The sequence below is a fragment of the Bombus fervidus genome, chromosome 4, assembly GCF_041682495.2.
Source record: "Bombus fervidus isolate BK054 chromosome 4, iyBomFerv1, whole genome shotgun sequence".
Classification (NCBI taxonomy): domain Eukaryota; kingdom Metazoa; phylum Arthropoda; class Insecta; order Hymenoptera; family Apidae; genus Bombus; species Bombus fervidus.
The window spans coordinates 4,200,700-4,226,332 of record NC_091520.1 but is presented as its reverse complement, the minus strand read 5'-3'; the positions used below and the strand labels follow the sequence as shown (position 1 = coordinate 4,226,332).

General features: G+C 24.1%; 1 protein-coding gene across 8 annotated transcripts; it reads left to right on the top strand.

The window, feature by feature from the left end:
* Window positions 1–337: 337 nt before the first annotated feature.
* Window positions 338–25,083, top strand: LOC139986227 (diacylglycerol kinase eta). 8 transcript variants are annotated; one of them, XM_072001400.1, is made up of 24 exons: window positions 338–821; window positions 4,435–4,832; window positions 5,146–5,350; window positions 5,829–5,965; window positions 6,266–6,357; window positions 6,436–6,566; window positions 6,781–6,949; window positions 7,024–7,126; window positions 11,726–11,871; window positions 11,959–12,048; window positions 12,239–12,553; window positions 12,629–12,780; window positions 12,885–13,131; window positions 13,394–13,671; window positions 14,112–14,368; window positions 14,483–14,774; window positions 15,024–15,251; window positions 16,503–16,605; window positions 16,889–17,158; window positions 17,244–17,538; window positions 17,615–17,932; window positions 18,215–18,310; window positions 18,697–18,828; window positions 19,255–25,083. In XM_072001400.1, exons 2-24 carry the CDS (start codon window positions 4,794–4,796, stop codon window positions 19,543–19,545), a joined length of 4,386 nt encoding a protein of 1,461 aa, XP_071857501.1. In that variant the 5' UTR covers window positions 338–821; window positions 4,435–4,793; the 3' UTR covers window positions 19,546–25,083. The 8 variants fall into 8 exon arrangements, with proteins under 8 accessions (XP_071857501.1, XP_071857500.1, XP_071857499.1 ...); XM_072001399.1 differs by having other exon boundaries at window positions 11,726–12,048; window positions 19,297–25,083; XM_072001398.1 differs by having other exon boundaries at window positions 11,726–12,048.
* The last annotated feature ends 550 nt before the right edge of the window (window positions 25,084–25,633 follow it).

Sequence of the window (25,633 nt, the reverse complement as noted above, 5' to 3'; positions counted from 1 at the left end):
CAATTAATTATTGTATTCAGCTAGTTACAACTAAGTTACTAGCTTCACGAACAGAAATATATTGAAGTATTTGTGTTTATGCAAAACGAAATAAATTTAATGTAAAATAACTTTAAAATATATATTACAAAATTATATTACATAAATAATAATTTTTTATATCATAATGTCATTTAATTACATAAAGGTTTCATGATATGCATTTAATAATAATCTTATCGGAAAACTCTTTGTAGCTTTGTCTTTTAGAAATTTAATATTTTTTTAACAATTGTCTGAAAATTTTTTAAATACAAATTATTTAGTTGAAAAATCTTATAACAGTTTACATGCCTATTCGCAACCGTTACATGCAAAGGAATATAAAGGTATAATGGCCCAACAAAACATATATACATCCCAGTGTATTGAGCAATTTCTTGAAAAACAAGAATTAATAAGAAAACGAAAAAAAAGAATACTTTAGAAAATTATACAATACAATTAGTTGCGTTTTGATTACAATTAAATTATAACAGTTAGAGATATATTATATCACAGCCTACTTTAAATACGATCTATGGCGAAGCTAAATCTGGCAACGGTGTCAAGACTTTCACTTCAATGTAAACATAACCTAGCTAGTATGATTTTCCACAATCTTGTTCATAATAAAATGTTTGTGACAGTATATTTTATCACAGTAAATGAGATTAAATAATGCTGCAGTGAAACAATTATAGTGCAAAATAGTATATGTACATTCCTAAACAGAAAGATAGCATGCATGTATTATCTTCAATTCTTACGTCATAATTGTGATAACGTGAAAGTTGCAAATGGTACGTAAATACGGTCTTGTACCAGCTTATACTAACATGAAAGCATAACCTTTATTAACATAATTTCAGTGAATTTTCTCAGATGTAATGTGAATATACAAAATAAATAGAGATAAAATGATAACAAACTTGTATTTACATTTCCATCAGTATTCCTTGAGATTTTAGTCAATTAACGCTATTGTACTATTAGACTGCAGATTTTTGTGCAAATTCATATTTTTAACATATAATTTTAAAAAACCTAGATAGAAAATTGTTTTACTTACTAAGTATTATAGAAAGCATCATATTTTGGACATTTTATATACTTTCTCATATTGCGTGTATTGTGTGCAATTTTACACTTTTAAATTTCTTATAAATGCATAAAAATCTGCAGTCTATCTAATACATAAATTTACACAATGGATTGTGGTAAAATATTGAGTTACAGTGGAATTAAAATAGATCTTGTTTTGAAAAGACAAAAGTTTGCTATTATAGGAATTGCACAAACACAATTGATAAAAGTCAAAAAATTATTTATAATTTGTTAAATATATATATGTTATTACTATTTATACATATATAATGATATTGCGTTTATTCTGTATTTATATTGAATGATTTTTCTTATTGTTGTATATAATATAGTTATTTAATAGTGTTTGAAGTCAAAACTCTTAAATATTTATTTTACATCTTTTATTGTAGTTCTTTTTTCTAATATAATAGTAATTTTATTGATAATATATTATACATAGTAAAATCATATAGTTTTCCTACATTAAGATTTTAAGAATTAATAATGCCACTATATATCGCTGTATATGTAGTTATAAAATTAAAAATCAAATAATTATCTTTCATGTTCTTTTATTTTCAAAAATTATGAAAGTTTTGCAGTTACATTATTATTAAAAATTAAAATGGTAAAAAGCTATAATGATACTGCTAGAATGATACGAGAAATTTTCCAATATTTTTTGTTAGAGTAATTGCCAAATTATACTATTATCTTCTTATACTGTTATAGTGTTTATAATTTATTTGTATTGTTTTTTTGTGAGATGTTTGTTGTTTATTTTCATTTATGTGTTCACTCAACCTTTTTCATTTGCTATTAATAGACTTATTTATTCACACCTCCCTAGCTTATCTGTTTCTCTATTCAATTTTAAAAGCTACAATTTTGTTCAAACATATTTTGAAATTTTCCTTACACATATGTTTGCTTAAAACCAATGTAAGTATTTCAAATATAAGTACCACGCATAAAATGTTAGGGAGATTATATATATTATTTGAGTTATCTTTAATATTCATATATCATTTATATTTATATTACACAATTATAATACTTACATATAAATATTTGAAAATTTATACAGATCAATTTCTCTCTAAAGATGTCAACGATTTGTATGTAATCTCTAGTACATATTTTGCTGTAAATTAAATTTGTAAAAACAATGTTGCCATGTTCATTGTGCTTTATATCCAGAAAAGAATATATATAATCATATTTATTATTATTAAAATATATATTGTAATTGCGAACAATATTTGATTTCATTTTATAACATTTTATTTTTACTCCATAAAGTAAAAATTTCAATCAGGATTTTTATATTTGATTAAATTGGTTTGGTTTATTATTTTTCTTCATGTTACTCTCTTATTCTGTGCACTATATTCAAACATATTTATTACATTATACGAATTGCATTCATTTTGATTCTCTTAATTCTTTTTCCCATACTTGCTCATGTTCTCCTATTTTACATGCTTGTATTAACATAAATTCATTAGGTTCAAATCTACTTATAAAATTATAAAATTACAAAAAAGTTAATTCAAATACATTTCTTTTTCTAACTTTTCGGTTAGTCAATAATTTATAAATATAAGTGCGGGTATTTTCTAGTCTATATAACAGTCTTCAACACTGTTATCACTTTTATGATCACTTTCTTTCTTTGATCAAGTATTTTTTCTTTGTTTTTCAGTCTTTCAATTTTATTTCTTCTTCAGACCTATTCTTCAGGTGCTCTTGTATTCTGATTTTAAATCTATTCCATTTTCTATTGCTCTATCTAGCTCTATCTTTAAGGCAGCGGATATATGTATAAATGTATAATGTGCAAAGTTATTTTCCCACGTAAAAATAGAGAATAGCGTATCAATTTGAGAAGGAAGTTTCAAAAAACCTTATTGGATGGTTTCAGTCAGAAGAATTTTAATACATATAGTAGTATAATCATGAGAAGTATCACATGTGTACAAGAATATTTTATATTTTTTTATTAGTTTTAAATAACTATTAGATATATGTATCGAAAATCAACTTATTCGCATAATCCGTTTTGTTGTAGAGAAACATGAAAATTCCCAACTATTTTTTACACTTTTAAATTTTCATGTAAATATGCTACAGAAATATTTGTAACGTTTATGTCATCCAGGAACAAGTTAAAAAGATCGCTTAGTCGCCGTTAGTCGTCAAGATCAGATTCATCTCATTTTTTGTAACGTTTTTACCTTTGGCTTTTATAGCCTGCCTGTCTTTTTTTTATATGAAATTTCATTGTTATAACATATAATATTTAAGTTCGTAAATAAACTTATATAGAATTATTTTTATGAATTATAAACAAATATTATGAATTACGTATATATAATACACAGTTTATTTATGTGTCATACATACATACGTGTATTTGTTTCTTTATTCATTAATTAAAAATTGTAAATGAATTGTAATTATATTTTAAACAAATATACAGCATTGTATTTAATTTTAGTATCTTAATATACCAAAATTTTGCATTTTAAATACAAACAATTATAATATATGCTTTTTTTATTATTCATTTTATTACCAAATTCTTTTCAGGACAGAATAGGATATTAATTATTGCTATTAGTTCAATTTTATAATTTACAATGGTGTGCAAAAATTTCTGATCAGAATAAATTTTTAATGTTGCATTTGAGAGATGATATCTAAAATAATTTTGAATAATATTGATTATAAGTATATGATAAATAAACCGTGAATTTTTATGCAAATATATATTTTTATGGTCATAATTAAAAAGATAGAACCTATATAGATTATATATACAATATATATAATAAAGTATACAATATATTTTATTCTTTAAATTTTATAATGATTAGTTTATTTAAAATATTTTTTATATTTCTGTATATATGTGTATTCTAAATGTTTTTGTGTTTTTAAATTTATCATAAATGCATAAAAATCCGCAATTTAATGATAAGTAATAGAAAATAGCATAATACACAAATTAATACATATTCTATATATAATACACATTCTTAGATAGTTGTTTAATATTACTCAAACATTCTTTAAAATATGTATCACTTTTGAAATATAAACTGAAGAATTTATTCGGTCAGGAATTTGCACGTCAATGTATATTTAATTTAAATAGTTAAGTCTATAATTTTTGTAATTTTAAATATTCTGATTTTTAAATTTGTAATTAATTACATGATCAATATATGAAAATAAAATATATACATATGTTAATATTATTGAATCTTTGAATAAAATTACTAACAATTAATTATATAATTCGTTTTCAATTTTCGTTTCCAGTTCTTCTTATAGTAAAGAGATTTGAATAATATGAAAGAACTACATTGACAATATAAGTTACGTACACAATAAGATTCTATGATAATGCATTACGTTTTCATTCGGATATTTATTTATAAATGAGGTGACATGACATGCGCCATGGAAAATAGGACATAGCAATGGCTTAAAGAAGAAGAAAAGAGCATCGTGCGCACACTACTATTATATACTTCCGTTATTTCGATGCTCAATACATTTTGTTATATTTTTCGTATGTCCAAAAATTGTTTTTTATCGTTTGAATGTAATATTTGTTGTTCTTTGAAGTACGTGCAAAATATATACATACAAATGTTGTGTTTGAGATTGCAATTCAAATGTCATCGAAGCAACAGAGAACCCGTACTCGATTCAAGGTAATTCGATTTACGCCATAAATACATATACAAGGTTACTTTCTTCAAAATTAAATGTCAATTTATAATCTAATATACATGTGGCAGTTGTAGTAATCTTTATCGCATGTAGTGTATTTGTTATATCAAGTAATATTATGAATTAATTTAGAGCAATAAAAAAAATGATGTGTGATATTTCTTCTCACAAAGATTATATAAAATAATATATAAAATTCATATTTTTTCATATAAATGTTCAACATTAATAAAATAAAATATTGAACAAATATTTTTGTTATAATATATAATTGTATGTCATATGTGTTTTAAGGTGATAACTCCATTTCGATCACTGGTTCTCTGTGGCAAAAGTAAACAAGAAATGGAAGATTGGTTGAATGCATTAAGAACAGTAACAAAAAATCATACTCAGACCGATTCTGGAATTGCAGAAATGCTTAGTGGTAATCATCAGTGGTATGCAACAAGTCATGCAAGACCAACTTACTGTAATATTTGCAGAGATGCTCTTTATGGTAATTATGAATATTTTATTATAAATAATTTTCTTTATTATAATAATTAATGTATTTAATAAAATAATCATTCAATTTTTACAACAGAAAAGTATATTTTAACAAAGATATACATGTTTGAATTATATATAAAATTTTTAGTATCATTATATCGTTTTTGTTTTATTATTGCTACTACATCTTTTTTGTTGTTATATATTTTTTGATATTTGATTTAATATAATACAATAATTTTACAAATAAAGCTTATAATTGTTGAGGTAATTATATTTCTATGATGTTTAACAAACATCAATATAAAATTGCCAAGAGATAAAAGATATTTATAAAATAATAAAATTGTCCTTAAATGTATCAATTTTTGTAATTCTAATAGTATTTTATTAAGTACTAATTAATGTATAAATTTGATATTATGTATTATATTATGTTATTATCTACTATAGATAGTTCATACATATTGACTTATATGTTGTAGGTGTTACTTCCCATGGTTTAAGTTGTGAAATATGTAAATATAAAGTACACAAACGATGTAGCATAAAAGCAATAAATAATTGCAAATGGACCACATTGGCATCTATTGGCAAGGACATTATTGAGGACCAAGATGGGGTATGTGCAAACAGTTGATTAAAATTTTTCTCTTAAAGGTACTGACATTTGAAAAATGTTTAGATTTGTATTATACATTCATTTTTTATTTCTGTTAGATATAGAAAAGTTAATATATAATTTCTTTTATTGAAATATATTTTTTATTATGTATTGAAGAAAACAATAATTTAAATAAAAGGAAGATAAAATAAAAACAAAATAAAAATAATTTTTATTTTTTATGACATTATTTCTTTGAATTAATTGGAGAAAAAATTATAATTATTACAACTTATTTTATGAACTATTTTTATATAGAACATTACTATGCCACATCAATGGATGGAAGGCAATTTACCAGTATCCTCAAAATGTTCTGTATGTGACAAAACTTGTGGCTCTGTACTCAGGTATAACATTAATTTATTAAAAATATGCATTAATTCGTATTTAAAATTCGTATTTATTTTCTTATTTTAACTATTTAGGCTTCAAGATTGGAGGTGTTTGTGGTGTAGAGCTACAGTACATACAGCTTGTAGACCAGCCATAAGTGTTAAGTGTCCATTAGGACCAGTTAAATTGAGTGTAGTTCCTCCTACAGCACTGCATAGTATAGGTGACATTATTTATAAAACTTTCTTAATATATTTAATATTTATTGTTATTATTTTATATAGTTTAGTTGTGATATATAATTATTTAATGAATATTAAGCTTTTATATTATTATTCTGTATCTTTTATGTATTATTCTGTATTACAGAAGACAAATTTCTATTAGATTGGTTTTGTAATATAACGAATTTTATATAATGCATAATTATTTAATAGGTAGCGATGAAGCTTGGGAAGCTACAAGACCTACTGGATGCAGCCCACTTTTAGTATTTGTAAATAGTAAATCAGGTGACAATCAAGGTATTAAATTTCTTAGAAGATTTAAACAATTATTAAATCCAGCACAAGTATTTGATCTTATAAAAGGAGGACCAGGACCAGGGTAAAATGTTTTATATAATTTTGTATAATTTTAGATTAAGCCAATACAGCTTATTAATATTTCTTTACAAATAGGTTAAGATTATTCCGTCACTTCGATCCTTTTCGTATATTGGTATGCAGTGGAGATGGATCTGTTGGTTGGGTTCTTTCTGAAATTGATCGCCTAGGAATGCATGTAAGTAGAAAGTTCACATAATTTTGTGATTTTGTAAATATTTGCTAATTGCATGATCTTAAAGTATTATTATGTAATGTATATATAAATTTACTTTGAATATGTTTATGCTATGCAGAAGCTGTAATGCTCTGTAGAGTATTAATATGCACGAATATAAAATATGATTATAAATATTATAGTATATTTAAAAATTACAAAATGATAATAAAATGAGTTTACTTTTTTATCATTCGCATGTTTGCCCTCTATTATTATTGTTTTGAATGTCATATTATCTTGCTATATAATATACTACATATCCATATAGGATATCCTACTGTTTATCTCAATTATGGTTTCTTCCTTTAAGTAATAAGCTTTAAGTAATAAGCGGAAGCATTATTTAGAAAAATTATATGGTTGTAAGAGATATATAATATGGTGATAACAGTTTTCAGATGTGTAAATAGGAGAAATTTAGAAATTAATTTTGCTTTTTTAAGTGAAATATCTAACTTTTTATTATCAAATTTACTGTAATGGCAAATTTTAAGTACTCTGTTATCTTTACTTACTAGAAGTATTAAGTTATCCTAAAATACACCATTACTGAGGATTCTGTATTGAATTTCTCCTATTTTCTTTTTTTTTTATAAACAAGGGATATATTTACTTGTTTTGTGTAATGAAAATTGTATATCAACAATTTTATAATCACTGCATGAGAAAACTTAATATTGAAAGACATTGAATATTGAACAAGGCACAATATTTAATATGTACTATTATATTTGAAGTATTAAGTATAATATCAAACATGTTTTATAATGAAAACTAATAAATTTGAATATTTATCTATTTAAGTATCTAGAATAAAATAACTTTGTTGAAGATTTTCTATTGCATTGAGGTTAAACATTAAAAATTGACATACCACTATTCAAACTATTGTCATCATATTATGTCATCTACAATCACACAATTCTTTTGTAAATAGTATTTTCTTTTATTATTTAAAATTACAAAATCATTTGTAATAGGTGAAGTTAATACGATATCCACAAATTCAATTTGCTTAATCTTTCTGTGATTATATATATTTTAATTTACTATTAGCTAGAAGTACTAGATAAAAACTTTGTTTCATATAACATTAATTTCGTAAATTTTCATTTCAAAATATATATGTTTAAATACAAAGTTTGTATATATAACAAAGAATAAATTTGAAAATTAGTAGAAAAAATATATTTGTTTTTTAGAAATTGAATTCATTTTTGAACATTGATAATGTTTTGATAATATTTAAGTAAAACTTTAAATAAATAAATCTAGAAGAAGCGTTCCAACAAGTTATTTATAATTTTCTAAATAATCAATAACTTTTATTAGTAATAATTTACTTTAAACTCATTTGAAAATTATTAAACTAAATAAAATAAGAGACTTAATTATTTGTATTTAATAAAATCACTAGTTTTGATAAGTAAGTTTGTTTTGGATTGGTGTATTGATAATTATTTTAACTAATATGATAAAATCTTTAAAATTATGAGATCCACAACATTGTTATTAAACTTTCGACTGTTATTGTTTTCGATTCTAGATAATTTTTAACTTTCTCTTTTAATGTCAATTAACGATTTTTTAACCATTTTGAAGAACAATTCATATTTTCTCAAATGTAAATTTGTTATCATTTTTTGTATTTACTAGATTTAAATGTAACTATAAAATTTATTGCTTATATTTATGTAAATCAGAATTGATGGAAAATGTATAAGATTGAACAATTAAAATTAGGACTAAAAAAAATTGAAAGGATAAATATTTAAAATTATTTTTTAAATCCCAACTTAATAATATAAATTTGTAAATATTACAGAAAGACTAAGTATATAATAATGAAAAGCTTTAATATTTCAAACAGCATGGCGTGTCTCCTTTATAATTTTATTTCAGATGATACTGGTGTTTGTGCATTAGGATTCTTTATATACGTGAAGCTTCATTAACTTTATTTGTAGATGGTAAGTGTAAGTTAAGCACGCATTTTTGATAATTCTTGAATGTCTTGTTAAATATTTTTGTTATTTATATACTATAAATATTTAAGTATTAGATTATTATTTACACGTTTTTAATTCACAATTTCATATGGTAATTCTTTTAAATCTTTTAATACATTTAATGGTCAGCATATTCATATTAAATCAGTTTAACTAATTACTGATATTAAAACATACTCTAACATAAAAGCTGTAATTTTATATATTATATAATTTATTATTAATTATTAAACAATATTACATAAAAGTTTAAGAAGGGTATTATGGTATAAATTATTAGCTACAGAAATAGTATAGGCAAGTCATGTTACATTGTTTAATGAATTATACATTTTTATTATGATTGTTACCAATTATTAATTTTATTATAATTTTAAAACGTAGCTATTGAACACAATTATTGTAAACACAGTAAATTCAGTTACAATATCAAAACTTTAAAAGTAAAATGAGTTATTATAGTTATTATATTATTAGGCAATATAAGGTTTTTGGAAATTGTAAAATTATTTACAGATAAATACCTTAAACACACAGAATAGTAAACAAATAGATAGATATAAAGTAGTTATTTAGAAAAAGAACAAAAGTTGAAATGAAACTGAGGATTTAACATTTGTATTAGACACTTTTCAATTTAAAACAAATGTTTCGGGAAAAATTTCCAAAAGTTTGTTTCTTATGTTTCACTTATCTTGTTACATAACTCAGTGTAATTAAGAGACTGGAGCAGTATTGGAACCAATGGAATTTGGATTAAAATACAAAACAAATCTTCCTATGATTATAACAATGGAATTAGTTCCTCTGGATTTGGATTTGTAGTGGAATGCTGCACCAGACGATCCAAAAGGTGTGTGATTGATCTGTATAATGTTCCATATATTAGTAGATTGCAGCTATAGTGATAATATAAGATATAATTGCAGATGATAGCATTGAGAATCAGTTTTATGAACTTTAATAGTACAAAAGAATGTAGGAGATTTACAATTTCTTATCACAGTAACTATCTTATGGTATGCTTATAGGTTGTAATGTTACTTATATTGTTATAAAAAGTTTTATAAAATATTTCAAGATAAAAATTGAATTAGTATATTTATTTCATTTTTTCTTCCTAATAATTCTTTGAATTATTAACTATTGTATTCTTTTACACATAATATAATGCAATTATAAGATTTTGCACATTTACTTTAGAATAAATGCTGATTATGGTTTTACTGTTATGTAGATGCATATACATGAGTTAAGTTAGTAGTTTCAGATGTTGAGCAGCTAGATGCTTACTATTAGTTAAAATTTATTAGTTAAAAATCCAATTTATTTCTGTTATTAAATAATTTTTATCCAAAAATAATCCAAAATCTGATATAATTAATTTAAAAAATATAATTCTAAGGTTTAATAATAATTACTCTTTTATATTACAAGTTCAAAATATTTTGTAGTTCAGTGTGTGTTCATAGTTTGAATTTTAATTATCTATTTGTATTTGTATATTTAAAGAATAAAATTCATATCTCTTAAATAAGACATTTTAAAATTCATTGATTATTATAAACAATATTGATAAAATTGATTTTCAATTCTAGATAATGTTTCTTTATCAATTTTTAGGTGCAAAATTGTAATCATAAAATATTTAGTTTGATTATGATAATCAATTTATTATATTAATATTATTTATTATATAAAATTAAAGTAAATTTTATTTATGCTCATAATACTATTTGCACTGACATATCTAATAAGAGTATATTTTGAGGATTTGTATAAAAGCGTTTTTCAAATAAAAATTTTACAAATATTAATAACGCATATAAATTATTTTACTGTGTGATACATACTCTATGTAAAAATTTATGTAATTTATTTCTTCTATAGACAGTTATTTTAAGTAAATATAAATAACTATATTTTAAATATGTAGTAAAGAATTAATAAAAAAAAGACTTACATAACAATAAAAGGAAAATCAAATGATGTATGTATATGTAAATGTATATCTACCTAAATATTGTTATTATTCAAAATGCATTTTAAATTATATACTAAAAATTAATGGAAGCACCTTTATAATTGTTAGTAATATCTTTATTATAATTTGTAGTCGCATTTGCAACAAAAGCTTTCTAGGAACATTAAGGTTGTTATTTTATATGTAATAAGAAATTTAGGAAATAGAATGTTACTTGCACAGTAGACTAATATTAAATATTTTGTAATAAATTTGATATTGAAAATTTGTATTTTTATTATAAGAAACAAACTTCTTTTCTCTGAATGTTTAACTATTGCTTTGCTTATTTGCGATGTATGTTGTGTAATAGATAAAAAATTATACATTTAATAGTGCAATTGATGTCTCAATATTTATGTAGTTATTTCATCATATCTATGTAAAAATAATTGATTGATTGGCAATATATGATTACATAGACTTTGAGATTTTAAAACATTTATATAAGTATCAATTATTTCCGAATGCACGTATTTTTAAGAACTCTAACAAGATTATTCTTTGCATAAAAATTTAAAATAGAAGCAGTGTCAAGTTGGAGTTCTACCATTGGGAACTGGAAATGACCTGGCACGTGTATTGGGTTGGGGATCTTCTTGTGATGATGATGCTCATTTACCCCAGTTATTGGAGAAGTATGAGAAAGCAGGCACAAAAATGCTTGATCGGTGGAGTATTATGACTTTTGAACGTAGCATATCTTTGCCATGTCCTAAAAGTGTTTTAAGTCATTCTAATACTACATTAAAATCCAGCATTATTCATCAATATGAGAATAATGTTATTACTCATATAACAAATATTTTAGAATCAGACGAAGAAAATGTAGTTTTATCTAGTATTAGGTAAGTATTTCATGCAAAAAATATAAAAGTAAATATAAAATCTCTGGTAGCAACTAGAAACTAATTCATTAACTTATAAGTTTATAAATAAAATTATTTAATAATATAATATTTTTATCGTTATCAAGAAAAAAATATGTATATATAAATTATGTATATACATTATTTTAATACAATTTTTTTTTTACAGAATTTTATGTGGCACAGTGAAAGATTTTACAACATATATATTGGAAAATGTAAACTCAGAGGACCAACAAGTGGAAGAAAAATGTAAAATACTTCAGCAAAAACTTAATTCATTTTTAGAAACATTGTGCAAAGAGGAAGGATATCTAACTGAGCACTTAGATGATGCAGATAACATTACTTTAAATACTGAAATTTCTGTTTCACCTGATAATTGTGAAAAAGGTGTATTAGAAAAACCTGAGAAAGATATAACAAATTTGAAAAAAGTTGAAAAAAGGAGACAACTTATAGAAAAGGAAACTGTAATTTCGAGGTATGTTAAATATTTCTTTGTTTATATATGAATAAAAAATGAGTAATATTTTTATTGAACTTCATTAACTTTTAGAGCAAACAGTTTGAAAAGAATTGTAAGAAAACTTGTGGAATATTCTCATTTGGTTATAGATAATCAGATTAATATAAATACAAAACATACTACTAAAATAGGAAATACAAATAGTTCACTAGAAGATGGTACTGTATTAAATTCAATATCAAGTAAGTTTATATTAATAATTAGTTAAAATTTTTATTAAAAAGCTTTTAATGTATCTTATCTTCTTGTTTAATAAAAATATTTATAATGAAAAAATACGTTGCAGATAAAAGACAACAATTGGATATCCCTGGTTTAAGAGTGGATCATGTTGACAATTCATCTGTAGGACCATTAATAGAATCTGTAAGAAGCGCAGATAATTCAACATGTACTAGTCCACTGCCTAACTTGGCATCTTTGAGTCCAATACCTGATCTTAGGAGAGATTCTCAACCTGAGGAATTATTGACATTACCTGCACCTGATGGTTTTGCGGATAGTAGACGAAATAGTGAAAATTTACCGCAAGAGTAAATATCTTTATTTTTGTGTGATATATAAATTAACAAAAATTAAGATCAACCTTTCTTCATTATCTACTTGAATATAATATAAAAAGTTACACATAGTTTGAATTCAAAAACAAATTTTATGATATTTTGTGATTTTTCTTACATGTTTACGAATTTTTTTGAAAGATTATATTTTACAAATTAAAATAAAGCTTCTAATTTAAATAAATGTTACGGAAAATACAGAAACAGTAATAAGTTTATTGGATTTTATTTTCAGTTCATTTAACTTTCAACTGCCTACAGCTCAGTCTGTGTCTCTGGATAATGAGCAAGAAGCAGAAACACCTGAATCTAATGATCAACAAATATCTGACTCTAATAACATAGATATTTCTTCAGAATTTCAAATTAGTGTTACAAGAACTACTTTTGACACAAGTTCACCTTCGGAAGATGGAACTACACAAGACATTTCTTCTGACATAGATTCAATTCAATCACCAGAAGAACATGAACAAAAACTTGAAAATAAAACTAAAATGGAAGTAACTAAAGGTAGTTAGTTTTAAGTTAGTAATTAAGTAGCAGTATTATTAATATCAATATAATAATTTCTAGTTCTTGGATAATTAGATTATTTTAAATTCTATTTCACATAACATATGATGATACAAATTTCTTGTAATTAGAGTTTTAGTTATTTTGTAACATTTTATTTAATATTTATATTAGAAATGACGTTATTTTATTAAAATTATTATCATTTTTTAATTTGTAATATAGCACTTTTTTATATATAAAATATATTAATAATTTATATAACTTTATAAATTTGAATCAGTAATTCAATCAATCAATGAATTAATAAGTCAGTAAATGTGAATTCTTTTAAATAATAAAATGTTATAATTAAAATTATAATGAATAATTAAAAACAACTTTCTTACGAATATTTTCAGAAGATGTAAATTGTACTTCATTGGTATTTATTTCAGAGTATATAGGTAGTGATGCATTTGATTCCGAAATTAGGCACATTGATTCTCCCGATAATTCAGAAATGGTCACTAGTGAAATACAAAATTCTGAAAGTTTAATAGGACAAGATTTGACTAGTATAATAAATGGAGAAGAATATGATTCTGTAAGAGAGTACCTAGAAAATGAATTAGAAAATACAGATTTTACAAATGAAATTGCTAGACGATCATTTAAAAGATCAACAAAGAGTTCTACTGCTATAGAAATAGAGGTAATTATAACAAAATTAATACTTATTAAGTATAAATTTATAAAGGAATCTTCATTATTTATATTTTACTATATTTGAATTTATACTTAAATATTTAATGAATATTTCCATTAGAACAAAATTAAGTACAAAGTGGGATCAACAGGACAGAATGTAAACGAAACGAATAAATTTAAAGATTCTCAAGATGCTAAAGCATCTGATTTACTAAGTCCTGTATGTTGCTTTACTGTATCTTCGGAAACAACTCCAACAAATGAAAAACCTAATAACTTTCCACCTACAATAAGTGTTATAATTAATCCTCCCAGTCCATCAATGTCGATTGAAAGTCAGCACGATTCAGATGTAGAATATAAAATGAATCCTTATTTAAGACGACACATTGGTGAAAGTATGGAAAGATGTGAGTCACTTTAAATAATTTAAATAATTATATACAAATTAGCATGTATTACTACTACATATGCACATGTGCGTTATTAAATTTGATAATAGTTATCCAAGTAATCAAAAATTAGTACATCATTCTAAATATTTCGTTTTAGAAAAATTCATAATATCGTGTAAATTTTATCATAAGTTATTTATTCAAATTTAATACATATAACTTTATTCTATAAAATAATTATTTTATAATTTTGTAATTCATTAGTAAGTGTAGAACTACCAGAATCGGGTTTTTCTCCTCAAGCAACTCGTCGGATTAGCAGCGGAAGTTTGTTAAAAGCGTCAGAAGTTGTTTCCTTAGCTGCTACAGCTGCGAGATTTGGTGGTTCTAATGCAAGTTTACGTCATGAAAGAGTGAAATCTGTTGAAAAAACAGAAGATGTCAAAAAGCTACCAATTATTAACCCATTAGTTCGGTTACCTATGTGGCCAAGTAAGTAAATATTTTAATACTTATGTAAAATAATATTTATATATGTCGGAGATGAAAGGACACCGGGCCTCCTCTTTGGAATTCCTTGGAAAATCCCCAATACTTAAATCTTCATAAATTAAACCGATTATAATTGTCCGAGATTGACGATAATGAGCTTGCGCTCGAGGCGACAACTAGTCGCCGAACGCGATAAACGTTTTTATCTAATAGAGGTATAGATTAATTGTATAGCTCTCCTTAAAAAGAATAGTTGTAGCGGCACTCGACAGTAAGTATTCCAATGGATTCTGCCCTGTGGCTCGCCACACACAGACCCTATTCTTCGGGCAAGATGATTACCAGATGTCGATGCATCTCCACAGTACATGTTCAGCTAGCCTGAGGACACGCTATAAATCTTATGATTTAGTTAACTGAGGTCCTTCAAACGGACAAACAGTCTTTATCCTAACAGTCCCTAAATCTATCAACTACTACGGGAAGATACGGGAAATCTGCTTTTCTTAGGAACGACGCTTCCCACTAGCAACTTTCTCTCAAGGGCGGCTAGCATTCTTCTCTAGCCACCAATATAGAAATTAATCAATTAACAGCAACGTCCATTTCCCTCACTTTCCGAACGAAGGTTTTTCTTGACGAATCCGATGATCTCGTGTCCTGAGACACACCCCATCATAATTTTCCTCTGCAGCATCACCGTGATGGAGAGGAACATTCTCGTGCGATCTCTTCAGCGAGTAAAACAACGTCTTTACGATCAGTGGATACTTCACGTTTTTAACAACGAGTCCGACTTAGACTTTGGAAGAAAGTATATTTGTTATCCCGTTGACCGCGGATTCGTTATTGAACCTAAGATCATTGTCATTAGCATCTCGAGTATCTAATTACCACGGTTACTTGTCAAATTTTGTAATAATCATATTTGTACTAGTAAATATTTTCTCTATTGCGTAACAATAATGTCTAATCCAAATAAAGATTCGTTACACGCCCCTAATCATAATGTGTACCCGACATATATAATAAAATAATTGTTATAATTTAACTATAATGTAAAATAAAATTGCAAAATTTTAATGCTGTCTATAGAAACGTAATATTTTAATATAAAATTAATAAGAAAAAATTAAGATATTTTAAGTAATCTCGTTAGAATTATGTGTATATTGAACATATAACTTTTTTTATTATATAGTCAAACGTATATTATTTGCTTATCAAAATTTATTATTTTATTCTTTGTAGACGTCAGTGGTGGAACAGGACTTATTAGTCAAGCATTACTTGCAAATGCAGATGCACTATGTGCTGCTGTATCACCATTAATGGATCCTGATGAAACATTAATGTAAGTTATATGTTTCTTGCTATGCTAATTTTATGCAATATATACACATAATATTATGACCTTTGTTCATGCACTCTTCAGTAACTTTTTATCTAATACATAATATCAATTTTAATAATGAAATTTTCAAAATGTGTATATTGAAAGTTAACTTCAAACTAATGATACAATAATGGAATCTATATTATACATTAATGAAATAAGTAATTTGTAGTCAAAATAAAAAAATACATTAAGCAGAATATGACGCATAAAATAGAATATCATTTTTCCAATTTTGCAGGGAAGGCTATTTTGAACGTTGTGTTATGAATAATTATTTTGGAATTGGCATAGATGCAAAAATTAGTCTTGATTTTCATCATAAAAGGGAAGAACATCCTGAAAAATGTCGTTCACGAGCAAAAAATTACATGTGGTATGGTGTATTAGGATCTAAACAATGGTTACAAAAAACATATAAAAATCTTGAACAAAGAGTACAATTAGAATGTGATGGTCAACGGATACCATTGCCTTCATTACAAGGAATTGTTGTATTAAACATTCCAAGGTAAAAATACAAAAGTAAAACATAAAAAATAAAATATAAAATATTGTCATCAACATTCCATACTTACAAAATTATATTTGTTTAGCTTTATGGGTGGTACAAATTTTTGGGGAGGAACAAAAGAAGGAGATTTGTTTTTAGCACCTTCATTTGATGACCGTATATTGGAAGTTGTAGCTGTATTTGGTTCTGTTCAAATGGCTGCATCACGATTAATTAACTTACAACATCATAGAATTGCACAGTGTCAAACAGTTCAAATTAATATTTTGGGTGATGAGGGTGTACCTATACAAGTTGATGGTGAAGCTTGGATTCAACCTCCTGGTATTATACGTATTATACATAAAAATCGTATGCAAATGCTTTACAGAAATAGGGTAAATAATTTAGAATTATATTACTTTAGTATTACAATAATAATATATGTGTAGTACAATCAATATCGAAATGTAGGCACTTGAAACATCCTTAAAAACATGGGAGGAAAAACAACGCAATACACTCAATGCAATATCTCAATCAGCATCTACTTTGAGCAATACACAATTGCAATCACAACCTAGGTCTCTACAATCACATAAACCATCATATTTAAATGATGATGAAATGTATATTCTGTTGGGATTTATCGAAGTAGTTACAACTTTAGTTAAATGGGTCAAACTTCTCATTATATCACATCCAAGTTTGGAACCAGATTTGTACCAAGTTGCAGCACGAACAGCACAAGCTCTTGAACAAGTTCATCCAGATGGAAAAATTTTGCAAGGAGTTAGTATACTTTATTATTTCATACTATAATTCTTACTTATAATTTTTTTAAAGATAAATAATGCAAATGTTTTTATATTTCTTCCAACAGTAGTATTCTTTTAGTATTCTTTTATTATAATTAATTTACTAAATATATTCTTTAAAGAACTATTATTTGGTCATTTATTTAATTTTAGTACATAGGTTAATTATATTATTTCATTATCGATATTATTTACTATTACAAATTTTTTTAACTATACTCATTTCTAATAAGTTATATTCATTTCATTTCAACAGATTAATTTAAGACCAGTAGTAACAGAGTTGGTGTCAAGTGCAAGACAACTTTATGAAGACTCATGCGAATTACTCAGAGATAAAGCACAGAGTCTAGTAAGTACATATTTTGTATACATTTATCATGATTAATCATTAATATGATTCATCCTTCCACAACTGTAAGTAGTCATTATAATGGGTTGTACAAGATAATATTGTGTCTCTTCTACTAAGCACTGGCTTAGATCAGCTATGGTTGTTGTTAATATCACTAAAGTATTTTTAAAACTAGTTTAATTTATTATTCCTGATACAGAACAATCAAATTTAATTTTGTAATTCCTCTGAAAATATATACAGGAGCATGCAAAGACTTTGAGTTTGCTATATAGCTTATGACAATTAGTACATGAAGAGCTAGTAGTGGAAGGGTTAATTTTTTTATATCCCTTTTGATATTTCACTAATAATTTTCTAATAACAAAATTTATATAATTCAGAAATTACGGGAAGACTTAGAAAATAAACTATCATTTTCTTTGGCCAGTATGGAACAGGAATTAAAGAAATTTACGTTTGATGAAGGAGGTACAGGATTAGTATATTTACAAAACTTACCATCAGATGAGCAGGTATAATTCTTCATTCATATTTTTTAATTTGTAATATCTTATCTTTCTTAAGTCTCATGCAGAGTGAACTATTTAATGTGGTCACTTCTATTGAGTCTAATCAAAAAATTATTGTCATAAATGATATATGGTTTCAGAAGATCTCCAAAATATTGCAATTAAATTTTTTCTTTTCTTTCTTTAAATAGATTGTCAAGATCACTTTCAATCTTTTATACAACTTTATATCTATTATCTACAACAAAAAGTTTTAATGGTCTACTAATAGTAATAATAATAATAATAGTAATAATAATAAAAATACTTAAAATGATCACATGAATTGGTCTTGCTCTCTATATATAAATATAACTTATATGATTACCATATATGCAATCCAAAAATATATATTAGAAATGAACGTTTCACAAAATTACCTTTGTATAGGGAGATAGAAAGAATCGTCATAGAGGTTTGTTCTGGTTAAAGTTTCGACGTTCAGGGGCTAATTCTGGAGCACATACTATTCGAGATCAAGTTACTACATGGGGTGTACAAGAAGTGTGTTCCTGGTTGGAGAATTTACAGTTGGGTGAATATACTGATAAATTTGTTTCTCACGATATACGAGGTAGGGAATTATTATCATTAGCCCGTAGAGATCTCAAGGAACTTGGTATTACTAAAGTAGGACATGTTAAACGAATCTTACAAGCTATCAATGATCTAAATAATTAGGTATATAATAATAATAATTTAAACATTTAAAAGTATAAAATATACAATCAATAAAATAATATGTTATGCCAGTTAATAACTATCTGGATGCTGTATAACGTAGGTTTTGAATTACAGAGATTGATTAAGAAGTAGGAAAAGGATTGAATCCTTATAATTAAAAATTTTATGTAACAATAATATGTAATACAAGTATAACACAAATATTCTAATAAAAAGGGCACTTAGTGTGACACAGCAGTGTTATAAGAAAATTATTTTCTGCACTGCTGTATATGATAAAATAACATTACTTGTGCCAAACTGTTGAACTGGTTTTATGTCAAAAGACAAATATTTATATAGGAATTATAAGGAAAACATTTTATCTTTAAAAAAATACAAATATGTTATAGTCATGTCTAATAAGATATATTTTAATGCAATTCCTATTACAAAATGTTATTAGACATGAGCATAGCATTAATAATGCATTTATTAAACAAAAGATTTAAACAGTATAAAAATTCATTAAACTATAATTTAAGTTATATTTGTTCCTTTGTATAATGTACAAAAAAAATTGAAGACTTTGATAATCATATATTGATGTAAATTCTAAGTTTGAAGATATATATTATATCATTGTTTGTTGTTTTTTATATTTGATACACGTTACAACTTAGGATTTCAGCTAAGTTTGCTTACAACAGTATTAATACATTTGAAAACTACATTCTAAATTTAGATATGAAATAAGTATTGTCAATTATATAAATAATTTACATATGTATATTCAATTTATAATTTATATTATTTTACTCTGAGTTTAGTTTCCTGTGCAAAAAAGTAGAATGTGTATGTATATATATGTACAACTATGTTTGAGGAGAAACTGTATCTATTACAAATATGTATTGAATGACCTTCTAAATTCATAATCTTTGAAATGAAATTGGTGATGGAAACTAATATAATTTAATATTTTCATATAGCACACAGAAAGCATTTCTTATCTTATTTGATGCTGCAATTAAACCATAAATTTTAAGCAATACTTACAAAATTATTGATAGATATGAAATTTCTGTAATAAAATAGCTTGGCAAATACAATTTTCGTTATATATATGTTATTATACATATTAAATTTAATGAACATGGAAAACTACATGTATTAAATTGTAAGATAAAGCAAAGATAAAAGATGTTATTATGAAAAGTTATGCTAATAATTCAATTACAATACTTCAATAAAAATTACAATATCCATTAAAAAATTATTTTTTACAGTTAATACACACATATATACTGACATAAAAAAATAATTTTTCATATATTATATATAATGTATTTATTACAATATTCTTAGAATTGCTTATATTTGTATAAAATTAAAAAATTTTTCTATTGCGTAGTTTATAAAATATTTCATTTTTTAAATTCTTGAGTATTAAAAGATAAAAAGCAGTTCACAAATAATAACTGATGAGTATACGAAACTGCTGGAAGTTATGTATTGAAAAAAATAAATAACAAACTACTGTATGTGCTATGTGTACATAAACTGTGAAAAATAGTGTAAAATTTATACAGTACCATGAATCATAAAACTTACAACAATTACATGTTTATCTTTGCATTATGATATACCAATTACAATTTAATAGTTTAAAACAATGTCTTTGTATTTATATTATGTACAATTAAAATTATATGTCCTGTAAATTTTTATTTATTAATAAATTATATAATATTATATATAGTATATATACATACACATATGCACAATCAAACAAAATATTATACGTGTATACAAAAATAACACACTGTGTACATAAAGTGCTCTGCAATTTTTTTATCACGTTTAAATTTCTAACTAAATTAAAAGATATTTAAGAAAGCATTTTTAACATAATGCAACATGATTAAATGAAAGTGATATTTAATTTCTATGATCATATTATAACAGTCTTGAAATAAACAATGATTAGGATGATGATGATAATACTGGTAATGACAAAGAAAAATGTATGTCACCTGCCAATGGCAATAAAAATATCATGTACAAATTTATTGAGAAACTGAGGAAACAAGTTTTTTAAATGTATCATAATTTCAATGTTGCTATGTTAAAACAAGGCTGCTGTAACAAAGAAAGAAAAATATTTGTTTAACACGCGATTGACAATTAAACCTTACAGATATATAAGATTCACTTACATATTATATTTATTAAATAGGGATTAACTCGATTTGAAATAATTTCTTATACATAAGCTTGCGAAACTAATAATATTGTAGTTACTATTGATATTAATTGCTGCTATTACTATTACTAATAATTTTAAATTTACGAAAGCAAAAAAACAATTTAATATCTCCTTATTACATTATCTTTGGTCATATTTTTCTTCATTCTTGTAAATAAGAGTAATGAAACTTCAAGTTATATTAATCAGGTATTAATTCCTGATCTCGAATTTATTCATTTTATAGTTCACGACAGATACACAATACATTACATTGATATTCAATTCTCATACATGCACGTGTATATTCTGTTGATATATGTCTGTATGTATGTTGTATCATATTCAGTTAAAAATGGATATATAATTTGTGTGTATAAATGCGTGTTCGGTTGTACGTATGTAGAGCCGTATATGTATTTACGCGTGTGCGTGCCTGTTGAATGTCTTTTACACGCATGTATTTGTTTATATAATTTCAGCATTCATTATATTATATTTTGTCATTACGTTATATTATGTAATATCACACTATTATTAATTTTAGGAAATTTTCTTAATACCAAATATTACAATGCATTAATGACTTAGTTAATATTGTTTGTACACATATCTTATCAGTGATCTCAGTGTTCATATATTTCCTTTTATCTATTTTTCGTAACTTTTTTGTTAATACAAGAAGTATTAAATTACTAAACTATGTATTTATATCTGCAAAATGATGGTTTAAGAAATATTTTAAATTTCTATATTATTTATTCACTATAGAAATGTTGAGAATATTATATTTTGTATGATTTATTAGTAAGTATACTCATAGTTATTTCCTATTAAATTTTTTATTGTAGTAATATATATACATATTATTGCAGGTAAAATACATAATGTTTCAAATAAAATAATATATACATGCATACTTAATACATACATATATGATGTATTAAATATATTGTAAACATATAAAAAGTATGTATACAAAAGCAGATGTGTTTACATAGTTGTAATTCGAAATTTATAGTTATTCAATCACTAAATTTTTTTAATAAATATTGTATGTCTATTCTTAAGAATTTTACCTAGATTAATAATTTACTAGTTTTATTTGTTTTAAAATCACGATGAATATGTTAAACTTTAATCTATAAATGTTTTCAATCCATAAATCAAAGGTCTTGAAGATGTTAAAAAAATATAAAAAAAAATTTTAATGATATATACAGTTACAAATCCAGGTGTTACATTTATTTTTACAAATAGTGATTTTTTATTGACAATATACAACATGAGTGAATACTTCAATATATTATATGATGAATGGGAAAACAATTTCTTTAATAATTCTAATGTTATTTCTAACAACGTGGAGAAATGGAAATGTTACATGTTCCAATCCATTGACTCAATAAGTAAAAAGAAAACAGTTAAACTGTTTTTCAATATTATATAACCATCTTTTTAGGATATGAATATTAGAATAATGTTGTTAATGATGTAGACGTGAAACTTTTTTAAAGTATATAATTTAATGTAATATTTTGTTTATTATGCTTTACCCTTTCAAATATGCTCAATTTATACCACAAAACTACATTAATTCTTCCATATATATAAATTTGCATTCCAGTATAATAAATCTGCAAGGATAAAAGTGCCTATCTTAGATTTTCTAATCTCAAAATATATGAACAGCATAACTTAACTGGCATTATATTATAATTTCAAAATTGTATTATGCATTCCAAATTTTCCATTTAATATTGTAAACACTGAATTATAAAAATAATTTGCATGTGATATTTGTTTAAGATTATAGTAAAAATTATAACTTGTATTTGGGTGATAATATTATGATAGTATTGTATGATGTTAGATATTGAGTTGTAATTTTATACTTATACTTAATTTTATATTTATATGTATACCTAATATATTACAAAATATTTAGTGAGAATAAATTATATAACAACTATTATGCACATATTACACGATAAAACATATTCAGGAGGTATGTAGAATTTAAAGAGAAATAATTCAAAGGATATATAGATATAATTATATCATTTTAAAGTTTTATTTAATCAAGAAAATTCAATACAATGTAGAAACTTCCTACTGGTAGAACAGTTTTGTAGCATGAAGTTAAGGATCAAACCATGTTATGTTTGGATTAACTACTCTTTTAAATATATTTACATTTACGTAAAGAAAAATTGTTCTCATTTTATATATTGTTTCAATAAACTGACAACTACTTTATTATTGATAACTATCATAAAATCAATGGATATCTACTGTAGCAAACTTTCTTCATTTACAAAATTTTTTATATTTCTTTCAAATATATACATTTTTGATCTATTTAGTTCATTCAAACTTTTTTGTTTTGTCTTATTGATGTATATTAATAATGTTTTTGTATCAGAAAATGCAATAAGAAACATAAAATGTTTCGAAATATATTCTTATACATTATTATATGCAAAGCTGCATAAGAAACCTCAACCCTAGATAATAGTAATACATACATATAATAAAATCTCGTTTCTTGTTATTTTTCTAAAATTCTTTGAAATTTAGGAAGAGAGCTAAATTATATTATGTTCTACTGAAAATGGTAAAAACAAACTCTTTCTAAATCCGTTTATATATACTGAATGTTCTTTCTACATTCTTCGTTATGTTAAGTAAATCTATAATTCAATGAATACATAAGATGTAGAAAATGCTTGAAAACTATAAAGAGTGTTATACAACTATACAAAATTAGTCACAAATAAATTTCTTGAAATTATTATATTTATAAATATAATTAATTAGAGTATATGTTTTTTAAACTCTCTACTTATGTATTTTGCAAACTACATTACATATTTTGCAAAATCCAAAAATATAAGAATCTTCTACTATACTTCAAATAAGTTGATGTTACCTAGTACAATAGAAAAGGTCTATAATATTATATATCTAATAACTTACTTTTATTCTACATTTATAGAATTTTTAAAGTATGATAAATAATATTATATGGTAGCGTATATTGCTACTAGTAAAAAGGTTAACATAGTATTAATATTAAAATAATTATTATGCAATTCACATAAATCAAAAACACAATGATATTCATATAATTTATGTGTATACTCTAAGACAAAAATATGTTTATCTCCATCTTTTCTTTGTATACGATATGACTTAATATATGTATGTCATTCAAATAATTTAAAAGAGAAGGTATATATGATAAACTATTTTAATTAATTATAATGAAATATACACATATCCAAATAAAGAAAATCTTCTTCAAAGATTGTTTCATTTCCCTTTTATCCTTTTGTTTCTGTTTAGATGTATTCAGATAAAAATTTTTTCTTAAGAAGATATACTTTATTCATCTAGTATTATATTATTGTAAACAGCAATATTAAATAAATGGATCAAATTATGATTGTCCTTTTAACAAATGCAATATAATTTATAGTTTCATTACACTTAGGATATTTTTCCTAATATAAGTATATTACAATTTATAACTTAAATATTTACTATACACATTTTAGTTTGGAAAAATTCATTCGTACAAGTAAACAAAGAATAACAGTATATTTTATACATATGATCTGAAAACATTAAAATACACGGTTGATGCAGTAAATACTATATTTTATATGTATATATTTTTATAGAAACAAAGTCAATCTATATCAAAATAATATTATTTAAGATTTAATTACATAATAAGAAGATATTAGAAAATATTTAAAATACAATTTGCTTATTTTATAAATTATTAAGTAAAGGCTGATATACGATAAAATATTATTATATTATTATTATTAATTCCATAAATTAATATCC

Coding starts and splice junctions, on each gene's coding strand:
- LOC139986227 (XM_072001398.1), top strand. CDS start 4,794: ATGTCATCGAAGCAACAGAGAACCCGTACTCGATTCAAG. Junction 6,950..7,023: donor AAAGGAGGACCAGGACCAGG/GTAAAATGTTTT, acceptor CTTTACAAATAG/GTTAAGATTATTCCGTCACT. Junction 18,311..18,696: donor GAGATAAAGCACAGAGTCTA/GTAAGTACATAT, acceptor TATATAATTCAG/AAATTACGGGAAGACTTAGA.